General features: G+C 42.9%; 1 protein-coding gene across 6 annotated transcripts in view; it reads right to left on the reverse strand.

Annotated features, from left to right (window-relative positions):
* Positions 1 to 12,474, reverse strand: part of ZC3H6 (zinc finger CCCH-type containing 6) — a 73,672-nt gene that overhangs the window by 49,814 nt on the left and 11,384 nt on the right. Inside the window, exon 2 of one of the 6 annotated variants that reach the window (XM_037896324.2) lies at positions 5,363 to 5,479. The exons of 4 other annotated variants lie outside the window; for them this stretch is intronic. In XM_037896324.2, the coding sequence (XP_037752252.1) occupies positions 5,363 to 5,479 (117 nt within the window). Of the gene's footprint in view, positions 1 to 5,362; positions 5,562 to 12,474 lie in introns of all 6 variants that reach the window. One more of the 6 variants, XM_037896325.1, reaches the window with a different exon arrangement.

The following is a 12,474-nucleotide window of genomic DNA, read 5'->3' on the forward strand; positions in this document are numbered from 1 at the left end:
CATTTGTGTGACGAATTAATAAAGAATGCATTAATTTGAAAAAACAATGACTTTATTGTCTCTGCAAGCCGTGATCAAAGGGGGGAGGGGAGGGCGGTTGGCCTACAGGGAAGTAGAGTGAACCAAGGGGGCAGGTTTTCATCAAGGAGAAACAAACAGAACTTTCACACCATAACCCGGCCAGTCATGAAACTAAAGATTCTCTGATGCAGGGTGTGCCCTGCTGTGCTCTTGAAACTGCCCTGGTGTCTGGCTGCATGTAATCAGTGGCCAGGTGATTTGTCTCAACCTCCTACCCTGCCATAAACGTCTCCCCCTTACTCTCACAGATATTGTGGAGCACACAGCCAGCAGTAATAACGAGGGGAATATTGGTTTTGCTGAGGTCTAACCGAGTCAGAAATCTGCGCCAGCGCGCTTTTAAACATTCAAATGCACATTCTACCACCATTCTGCACTTGCTCAACCTGTAGCTGAACAGCTCCTGACTACTGTCCAGGGTGCCTGCGTATAGCTTCATGATCCATGGCATTCAGGGGTAGACTGGGTCCCCAAGGATAACTATAGGCATTTCAACATCCCCAACAGTTATTTTCTGGTCCGGAAAGTAAGTCCCTTGCTGCAGCCGTTCCCACAGACCAGAGTTCCTAAAGATGCGAGCATCATGTATCTTTCCTGGTCATCCCACACTGATGTTGGTGAAACGTCCCTTGTGATCCACCACTGCTTACAGCACCATTGAAAAGTACCCCTTCCTTTTGGTTTATGTACTGGCTGCCTTGGTGGTCCGGTCCCAAGATAGCAATATGCGTTCTGTCTACCGCCCCACCACAGTTAGGGAATCCCATTGCAGCAAAGCCATCCACTATGACCCGCACATTTCCCAGAGTCACGACCCTTGATAGCAGCAGGTGAGTGATCACGTTGGCTACTTGGATCACAGCAGCCCCCTCAGTAGATTTGCCCACTCCAAATTGATTCCCGACTGACCAGTAGCTGTCTGGTGTTGCAAGCTTCCAGAGGGCTATCACCACTAGCTTGTGAATTGTGAGGACTGCTCTCATCTTGGTATTCTGGTGCTTCAGGGCAGGGGAAAGCAAGTTACAAAGTTCCATGAAAGTGCCCTTATGCATGCAAAAGTCTCGCAACCATTGGAAATCGTCCCAGACTGGCAACATTTATGCGGTCCCACCATTCTGTGCTTGTTTCCCAGGCCCAGAATCGGCGTTCCACGGCATGAGCCTGCCCCATTGCCACCAGGATGGCCAAATTGCCGGGGCCTGTACTTTGAGAGAAGTCTGCGTCCATGTCCTCATCACTCTCCTCACCACGCTGCCGTCGCCTACTCGCCTGCTTTTGCAGATTCTGGTTCTGCATATACTGCTGGATAACGAGCATGATTTTTAGAGTGGTCACAACTGCCGTGGTGATCTGAGTGGGCTCCATGCTTGCTGTGGTATGGCGTGAGCAGGAGAGCAGAGTGGCAGTGGAAGTGGCGGGTGGATGACAACGCTGACAGCAATATGGCGCCCGCACGGAAAAAGGCACGAAACGATTGCTGGCCGTTGCTTTCAAGGAGGGAGGGGGAAGCAAGGGGTAGGCTGGCAGCAGATGGTGCAGTACGACTGCTAGCGGTCATCGTGCTGCCGGCTGGGAGAGCAGCCTGAGGCAGAATGGCCCCCTCACGGATTGAACTCACAACCCTGGGTTTAGCAGGCCAATGGTCAAATCACTGAGCTATCCTTCTGGCAATATTCCAGGCAGGACTGAATCTCCATTAGACAAAACTTAAAGAACAGAATGACCTGAGTCACTCCCATTTATGTCCAGGCGCCCCTGACAGATCTCACCGAGGTCTGCCAGGAGCACCCATGTCTGCCCAGGCACCTCGACCGACCTCACCGAGGCCGGCCAAGAGCACGCAGGAGATGACGAGGATGGATACCAGTTGTACTGCACCGTCTGCTACCACAAGGCAATGAGCTGCTGCTGTGTAGCAATGCAGTCCCACGTCTGCCAGCACCCAGGAGACATATGGTGACGGTGAGCTGAGCGGGCTCCATGCTTGCCGTGGTATGGCGTCTACACGGGTAACCCAGCAAAAAAGGCATGAAATGATTGTCTGCCGTTGCTTTCATGGGGGTGGAAGGGGCGGGCGGGGGCCTGACGACGTACCCAGAACCACCCAGCAACTATGTTTTTTGCCCCATCAGGCATTGGGATCTCAACCCAGAATTCCAATGGGCGGCAGAGACCGTGGGAACTGTAGGATAGCTACCAACAGTGCAACGCTCCGGAAGTCGACATTAGCCTCGGTACTGTGGATGCACTCCGCCAACTTAATAGTCTTAAGTGGGGACACACACAATCGACTGTATAAAATCGCTTTCTAAAAAATCGACTTCTATAAATTTGACCTAATTTCGTAGTGTAGACATACCCCTAGTGATCCATCCCCTATCATACACTCCCAGCTTCCGGCAATCAAAGGCTAGGGACATTCAGAGCGTGTTATTGCATCCCTGACCATTCTGGCTAATAACCATTGATAGACCTATCCTCCAAGAACTTTTCTAGTTCGTTTTTGAACCCTGTTACAGTTTTGGCCTTCACAACATCCCGACAACTAGTTCCACAGGTTAACTGTGCATTGTCTGAAGATGTACTTCCTTTTGTTTATTTTAAACCTGCTGCCTATTGATTTGAGTGACCCCTAGTTCTTGTGTTATGTGAAGGAGTAAATAACATTTCCTTATTCACTTTCTCCACACCAGTCAATATTTTATAGACTTCTATCACATCCCCTCTTAGTCGTCTCTTTTTCAAGATGAGCAGCCCAGGTCTTTCTAATCTCTCCTCATACAAAAACTGTTTCATACCCCTAATCATTTTAGTTGCCTGTCTCTGTACCTTTTCCAATTCTAATAAATCTTTCCTGAGATGGGGCGATCAGATCTGCAGGCAGTAGTCAAGATGTGGGAGTACACTGAATTTATATAAAGCATTTTCTGTCTTATTATCTATTCCTTTCCTGATGGTTCCTAACTTTGTTAGCTTTTTTGACTGCCGCTGCACACTGAGCAGATATTTTCAGAGAACTATCCATAATGACTCCAAGATCTCTTTCTTGCGTGGTAACAGCTAATTTAGACCCCACCGTTTTGTATGTACAGTTGGGATTATGGTTTCCAATGTGCATTAGTTTGCATTTATCAACACTGAATTTCATTTGCCATTTTGTTGCCAGTCACCCAGTTTAGTGAGATTCCTTTGTAAGTCTTCGCAGTTTGCTTTGGACTTAAATATCTTGAGTAATTTTGTATTGTCCGCAAATTTTGCTACCTGTTTACCTCTTTTTCCAGATCATTTATGAATATGTTGAACAGTACTGGTCGCATCACAGACCCCTGGGGACACCACTGTTTACGTCAGTCCATTCTGAAAGCAGACTATTTGTTCCTACGCTTTGTTTACTATCTTTTAACCAGTTACTGATCTGTGAGAGGACCTTCCCTCTTATCCCATGACTTTGCTTAAGAGCCTTTCGTGAGGGACCTTGCAAAAGGCTTTCCAAAAGTCCATGTACACTGGATTACCTTGGTCTCCATGTTGGTTGATCCCCTCAAAGAATTCTCATTGACTGGTGAAGCATGATTTCCCTTTACAAAAGCCACACTGACTCTTCCTCAACAAATCATGTTCATCTATGTGTCTGATAATTCTGTTCTTTACTACAGTTTCAACCAATCTGCCTGTTACTGAAGTTAGGTTTACCGGCCTGTAATTGCCAGGATTCCCTCTGGAGCCTTTTTTAAAAAACTGGCATCACATTAGCTATCCTCCAGTCATCCGGTACAGAAGCTGATTTAAATGATAGGTTACATACCACAGTTAGTAGTTCTGCAATTTCCCATTTGAGATCCTTCAGAACTCTTGGGTGAATCCCATCTGATCCTGGCAACTTATCACTGTTTATCAATTTGTTCTAAAACCTCCTTTAATGACACCTCAATCTGGGACAGCTCCTCAGATTTGTCACCTAAAAAGAATGGCTCAGCTGTGTGAATCTCCCTCACATCCTCTGCAGTGAAGACTGATGCAAAGAATTCATTCAGCTTCCCTGCAACAGTGGTATTTTCTTTGAGTGCTCCTTTACCACCTCGACTGTTCAGTGGCCCCAGTGATTATTTAGCAGGCTTCCTGCTTCTGATGCACTTAAAAAAATTTGTTGCTGTTAGTTTGAGCCTTTGGCTAGTTGCTCTTCATATTCTTTTTTGGCCTGCCTAATTATACATTTACACTTGACTTGCCAAAGTTTATGCTCCTTTCTATTTTCCTCAGTAGGATTTAACTTCAAATTTTTGAAGGATGCCTTTTTGCCTCTAACTGCTTCTTTTACTTTGTTGTTTAGCCACGATGGCACATTTTTGGTCCTCTTACTGTGTTTTTTAATTTGGGGCATTCATTTAATTTGAGCCTCTATTACGGTGTTTTTAAAAAGTTTCCATGCAGCTTGCAGGCATTTCACTTTGGGGACTGTACCTTTTAATTTCTGTTTAACTAATGGCCCCATTTTTGTGTAGTTCCCCTTTCTGAAGTTGAATGCTACTGTGGTGGGCTTCTTTGGTGTGTCCCCCCCCCATCCCCAGGATGTTAAATTTTATTATATTATGGTTGCTATTACCAAGCAGTTCAGCTATATTCACCTTTTGGATAAGATCATGTGCTCCACTGAGAACTAAATCAAGAACTGCCTCTCCTCTTGTGGGTTCCAGGACTAGCTGTTCCAAGAAGTACTCATTTACGGTGTCAAGAAACTCTCTGCATCCCGTCCTCAGGTGACATGTACCCAGTCATGGTGGGGATAGCTAAAATCTCCCATTATTATTGAGTTTTCTATTTTTTATAGCATTTCTAATCTCCCTGAGCATTTCACAGTCACCATCCTGGTCAGGTAGTCAGTAGTATATCCCTACTGCTATATTCTTATTATTCAAGCATGGAATTTTAAGCAGGGATTCTATGGTACAGTTTGGTTCATTTAAGATTTTTACTATATTTTAGTCTATGCTTTCTTTCATATATAATGCCACTCCCCCACCAGCCCAACCTATTCTGTCATTCCTATATATTTTATACCCTGGTATTACCATGTCCCACTGATTATCATTCCACCAAGTTTCTGTGATGCCTATTAACATCCTCATTTAATACCATGCATTCAAGTTTACCCATCTTAGTATTTAGATTTCTAGCATTTGTATATAAGCACTTATAAAATTTGTCACTTTTTAGCTGTCTGCCACTATGTGATGTAACTGAATGGGATTCTTTTATTTGATTGTTTCTCGACAGATCCTACCTGTACTTTATCATCTTCCATCCTCTCCTCCTTACAAGGATATAGAGAATCCTCATTAATAGATCCTCCCCTAAGGGATGTCTCTGTCCGAACCGTGTGCTCCTCCGCACCCGTCGGCTTTTTCAGAAGAAAACAGTGTTAAAAACTGGAGATCTAACAATTTTAGGATCTCCACAATATTTTTGTATTCTCCACTGTTCTGCAAATTTGAAAAAAAGTTTCACTATCACATTTTCATTACAAAGATACATCCCAACTTAAACAGAAGTGCAGCTGCACTGTTGACTCAATCTTGCAGAGAATTGTTTCTAACCAAACAGCAAAAGTTAACATGGTAACTCATCTCATTCACTTCAGTGAAGTGCAAGCTTCAAAGTTTAACTGGAAATAAACAAAGCAGAAGTAGATTTTACTACAACTTTAAAATTGCAATTAAAAATAATAAAATGTAAGGAAATGCAAAAATTAAGTTTTCAACACCAACATTAATTTAGTCACATTGCACATAAAAAGGATTCACAATTCAATTTTTCTAATTAACCATATTGTTTTACTATTTAAGTTGTAAAAGTGTATACTACACCATAAACAAATAATGTGCAATGTATCCATTATTGTCTGAATATATAATAAAATGCACCCTTTTTATATAACATATAATTTTTGTGATTTCTTAAGATTTTTCAGTTTGCAGGTGAATTCTGGATGGAGCTCAACAATCACGACATTATCAAGCTATTAAATTAATAAGAATTTGGAAATGAAAATCATGCCTTTCTAATGTCAGCATTATTTGAGGAGTCTCAGTAAAACAGTAGAAGGAAACAAATAGAAAGGGAAGAGATAATTTGTTTGGACTTCAGAACAAAAGAATTAATTCTCTGGACATCATCTAATCCCAAGGTATTAAGCACTTTAAGGACAGATCAGTTCTTCATCTCTGTCTAGGGCCCACTTGGGAGTATTATAGCAGGAAAAGGTGGTTTTAGTCACTGACAGGTAGAGCAACTGGCCCTGTCATTTCTGCTGGAAACATCCACCTTGAGCCTATTCTCACACTATATTATCAACCCAGTCTGATGCCAGTTGCTGACTACTCTGTGAACGGGAATCTCAGAGAGAAAACCACAACCTTCCTTGCCTCTCCTATATGCCCTACTGCAAACACACATCCACACTCCGCCCTCCTCGCAGCCTCTACTCCTGAAAGGACCTGCCAGACGCCATCCATTCCCAATGTCTCTTGAGTTAGGAGCCAGAAGGTGGAGCAGCACTGCATGGAAAACCAAGGACAGGTACAAATTGTGTAAGAGCCCAGAGTAATTCTGCACAAGGCAGCAGGCCTGCTAGCCTAACTGTACTGACATAGAGGAGTATGTTCCACCACTACAGAAGAGGCAATGAGACCAAAATCTTGATAGAAAGATGAGCAAGATCTTGTTTTTCTCAGCAGAGGGAGGAAACAGAAGTGAACGGAGAAGCAGGAAGGCTTGTGAGGAACTCCAAAAGAACAAAATTAGAAAATTGGGCAATATGAAAATAGATCAAATTTAATCTAAACAAATTAAAATAATCCATACTAAAGAGACCCATTTAAATTTAATTGCTCTCACTGATGGGCAGTGCTTAAGGGAATTAGACACTGAAAGTCATTGGAAGTTGGGCATCTTTTGAAAATATCACCCCACATTTTAATGAAAAGATCTAGGTATTATCATGGACAGCTCAGTAGGACATCCTCTTAATATGCAGCAAAGGTCAAAATCAAATAAGGCATTATGACGTAGTAAGAAGGGGATAGCAAACAATATGGAATATATGCTATTTAAAACAAGGCTAAATCCTCATTTTGAATACTGGATTTAATGTTAGTGACCTGATCTTACAAAGGACATAAAAATTGGAAAAAAGTCCACATAAGAAAACAAAATATTATAAATGTGGAATTGTGGAAGAGAAAATTTAAAAGAATGATTATTTTTCATAAAATAGATGTATTAAACATATAAAATAAAGGCAATTCAATCTATTGAGCTTTTGAAATATACAGAGATACCAGACTCATCCATAGTTCTAAAAATAGTCTCCACTCCATACACAAGCCCTAATTCCAAAGTGTTACAATTTGGAAATATCGCCAAATAAACCCGTCTCAAGACAGTACTTATCAATATCAAGTTCAAAATACATCTACTATTTCAAAACATCACATTTGGAATTAACTAGACACTTTAAAAATTACTACAATCCACTCCTCCTAGGTATGTTAAATCATCTCATATCAAAATACTAAAATTGGGCTATGGCATCCACAACCCAGTGGAAATCCTACAACCATTTGGTGGAGCAGGTTGAGAAGACTTCAGTTCATAGTTCAATACTGGCGCTACCTCAGGTACAGGATTAGTGACCAATTGAGACATCTTCTGTATCTATCAATTGTTGTTGGTTCTCCAATCTTTTGAGGCAAAATTACTTTGAGATGGGATATTACACACACACACACAGCCCATGCTCCTGCCCTGGCACAGTTTGTCATATTTTCTGTTCATTTTCTTTTCTGCCTTTGTCCTTTGGTTTTCTCTTCATCTGCATTTATTTTCTAGTTTTTGTTATTTTATGTTCTCTTGTTTTGTGGCAAGCCTTCTCCGTTTCCCATTAAGCAGGACTATATGCTACTTGGATAGGGGCATTAATTGAGGACTCCATAAAACCAAAACCAACTCTTGCAGCTGAACTGAATGCACTGGGAACAGAACACAGAAGTTTTGGCCTGGAGGTTACTATTCAAGCCTGCAGTCTTGTGCATTTGACCTACTCCTGCAGCATGGTTCATTAAGGGGCACTTCTTCACCTCCAACTGCTGTAACACATTTGCATTTGTAAAGATAAGATTTGGGGTCCTGCAACTTTCTCTGCTGCTGGTAATAGCTCACCTTACCTGATCACTCTTGTTACAATGTGTATGGTAACACCCATTGTTTCATGTTCTCTGTCTATATAAAATCTCCCCACTGTATTTTCCACTATATACATCTGAAGTGAGCTGTAGCTCACGAACGCTTATGCTCAAATAAATTTGTTAGTCTCTAAGATGCCACAAGTACTCCTTTTCTTTCTACCCCCAATGTTGTTCACTTTCCCCCATCTCCTCAACTAGTCTGGACTGGCCCCTCAAGGTTTGGAAACAATAATTGATATTTCTATATTCTATTCACCACAATACTTGACAGAAAATGTAAAACACAAAGTTGTTTGTTCAAAAATTATTTCTATAAAATTAAGCTGAAAAATCGTAAATATTTTTTACTCGTTATTTCAATTAGTTTAAGGGCGTGGGTATCTCCCTAGCAGAATACCATTCAACGAGAAAAAACTGCTCAAGCTGTCTGTTGGATAATAGACCGTAGTCTTTAAGCCATCAGTCAAAGGATGGTTTTTAGATGCTTCTCCCTTATGAAAACTGATGAACATCTTTAGACTTTCTGAAGCCCTCAGCATAAGCTAAATAAAACTTTTAAGCCTGCTTCTTACCATCCCTGGAATGCAATCTGTGTTGATTTGGGGAGACAAAATTACCACTAAATTTAAATTGTTCAATTGTGTGATAATACTTCTTAATTTTTCAAATGCAAGATCACACAAAATTTGAGATCTGTACTTGTCCACTCTGCCAGAAACCACAGGTGTGAGCAGCTAGCTACAATAGGTCTTGATAGCTCTTAAAAAACAAGAAAAACACAGTCCTTAACAAGAAAAGGAGTACTTGTGGCATCTTAGAGACTAAGGTGCCACAAGTACTCCTTTTCTTTTTGCGAATACAGACTAACACGGCTGCTACTCTGAAAACAGTCCTTAACGTGATAGGGAAATCTGATTTCCCTATCTAGTTACATTTCAAATGCAAAGAGAATGAATTCAACACTATTCTTGATTATAAATATTAAAATGCATTTTATAGAAAGAGAATTAAATTTTCAGGCTTTCTGAAGAAAAAATCATAACTCTGCTTCAGAAAGTCTTGTTTCATTGCAAGTCAAAAATGATGGTAGCCTGTAAAGACAAGGTTTTGATCAAATGGAACCCAGTAGGAAAACCAAAATAATATCTATGCCTCTAGCCAAGAATAGGAAACTAAAGAAGTGGTTTCAGAACGAACAAAGAGGCGATTTTAAAAGGTGCTTTCCTAGAGCTGTGCATAAAGTTCTTGAACTGACAAAAAGGAGGTTGTCTCTTCCTAAGGGGCCCACCACGGGTCTTCAGAAAACTCATCCCAAGAAAACAGGAAGATAGGACTTAGAACTGGAATGGATCTTATGGATCCAGTCCAGTCCCCTACTGGCATCATCATCATATAAACCCATTCATAAATTTATCAAGCTCCATCTTAGAACTAGATAGGTTTACCCCCCACTCCTTCTATTGGAAGGCTGTTTCAGAACCTCACTCCTCTGATTAGAAACCTTTTAACTTCCAGTCTAAATTTATTCATGGCCATTTTATGCCCATTTGTTCTTGTACAAACCTTATCCTTTAGCTTAAATAGCTCTTCTCTCTCCCGGATGTCTACCCTACAGGGTATTTATAGACAACAATCAGATTTCCTCTCAACCAGTTTTGCTAAGCTAAAAATAAGCCAACTTCTTTTACTCTCCTCTCATAAGACAAGGTCTCCATTCCCCAATCATCCTAATAGGCCTTCTCTGAATCTGTTCCATTTTAAATTAAATCTTTCTTGAACATGAGTGACCAGAATCTTACACTGTTGCAGATGAGGTTTTACCAGTGCCTTGCACAGTGTCATTAATACTTGTCTATCTCTGGAAATACTGTAATACTGGAAATACCTTGCCTGATACATCCTAGGATTACATTTGCCTTTTTCATGACTGCACCACCAGTGGCTCAATAGAGATCCCACTAAAGCTGCTAGGACTGTGTTAAGGTCCCACAAAGGAACCAAGTCTCAGACCAGAGGATGAAGATGAAGAAGCCCTTTAAAAAATCTTGCTATCATGGTACTGGAGAAGACAGATCTTCCCTGAATGGGGGGATGAAATGCTGGTAGCACTGCCAACTGCACTCTCAATGACCTAAGCGCAAGTCCTGATAATTTAAGATGCAGCAAGTATTCCGAGTTGTCCAGGATACAAGCCAGTGTCAGCTGAATTCCACGGGCCAATGACCACACCAAAATCACTTTCATTTTGCTGAATAGGCCATTCTAATAAGAGGACTTTGTACTGTTGAATAGGACCTGTTGAACAGCTGCAGGACACCACACTTCCTTTTCATTTAGCCATGAAGCAGCCACACTGTGAGATGCACGGGACTAAGCGTGGGACAAAGGTGCAGCCGTGATTCTAAGTGATTAGGTTGGGATGGAGAGGATGCAGCACAAAAGGCTGAACTGACAACACGAGAAGATTCGAGAACCAGCACTGCGTTGGGCCATGCAAGTACAAAGAGAATGAGCTTGGCCCGACCCACCTTTGTTGAGGCCACAAAGATCAAGAATGGGTCTTACCCTTTCTTTGAATTTGGGCCCCAGAAAGTATAGAAATAGAATCCATGACCCTGGTGTTCTGGCGGAACCTCCTCCTCCTCCACCACTCCAAAGCCAGTAGAGAGAGAACCTGCTCAAGGAGCAGCTTCTCATGAGAGGGGTCCCTGAAGAGGGACGGTGGAGGGGAAAGATGGATGGCATAGCCCGATCTGATGGTGCTTAGGACCCAGATGTCGGTGGTGATAAAGCCCCAGCCATTGTGAAAGTGAGCCAGCTTGTCCCCAAACAGAGGGAATGGGGAGAACAGGAGCGATGACTGGAACACTGCTCTGGACTAATGAGTCAAAATGGTCTCTTGGGGGTGCCAGGGAAGGGCATGTGAGCTGGCAAAACCCTGAATCTGACTGCCTCCTCCTATAGGATGTATGCCCTTTTCTGGGGTAGTCCTGCTGTCCTGTGGGAGGGAAAAGCTGCCTAGATGTGCACTGTGGATGATAGTGCCGCTGCTGTTGATCACCTCTGCACCACTGGCGCATATGCCTCCAAGGAACATAGGGTAGCCTTTGAGTCCTTGAAGGAGTGCAGAGTCTCATCCAAAAAGTGTTTGGCCACTGAAGGGCAAATCCTCTATGTGCTGCTGAGCATTGGGTGCACTATCCAAATTCTGCAGCTAGGAAGCCCTTCTCATGGTCACAGCCGAGGCCATCCCTCTGCGTAAAGTAAGCACAACGTCCAGTGCGGACTGCAATGAAGTCTTAGCCACCAATCAGCCTTTGGTAACAAATGCCCGAAATTCTTCTCTCAAGGCTTTGGGCAGCTGGTCTGCAAACTCAGACATAGTTGTTCAGTTCACAAAGTTGTACTTGGACAGTAATATCTGCCGGTTAGCAATCCACATCCACAAAGAAGAGGAGACGTAAATCTTCCTGTCCATCAGGTCTATTTGTTTAGAGTCCTTATCCTTGGGAGTGGACTTAAACCTGCCCTGCCTAGCTCTATCATTCACCATGATTACAAGTAGGGTATCTGGGGCCAGACGGGAGTAAAAAACCCCAAATCCCTTCACCAAAATGAAGTAGTGCTTTGCTACAGGCCATTCCAAAGCCAGCATGCTGCAGAGGACTGTAGCAAGCTCAAGGAGCGCACTGTGAACAGGAAGGGCAACTCTCCCGGGGCAGATGGCTGCTGGGTATCCACTAACTCATGGGTGTTCTCCTACAGGAACTCAGCTTGAATACTTCGGGAAACAGCCAAGCACCACAAAAGTTCAGGCACACCTTGAAATCCTCCAGTACCAAAGGGAAGAAAGAGCCAGACTCCACGGAATTGTCTGGAGAAAAAGATGAAGCGGTTAACTGTGCCAGAGCTGGATCCTACTCCAGGACTGATGGGCCTGGATATGAGGACTCTGGAGGCTCCATGAGGGGAAGGCTCACCAGTGCCTAGCCTGTGATGACTTGATAGTCACCACCACACACCTGGTTCATGATCTCACCCTTGAGCGAGATGAGGAGTGGGAACTCTGCGACCGAGGAGTGTTCCACAGATACCACTGGTATGGATGGGCATTGATGGCTAGTAGATGCCAGGCCAGGGACCCACATGC

The sequence above is a fragment of the Chelonia mydas genome, chromosome 3 (genome assembly GCF_015237465.2).
Source record: "Chelonia mydas isolate rCheMyd1 chromosome 3, rCheMyd1.pri.v2, whole genome shotgun sequence".
Classification (NCBI taxonomy): Eukaryota; Metazoa; Chordata; order Testudines; family Cheloniidae; genus Chelonia; species Chelonia mydas.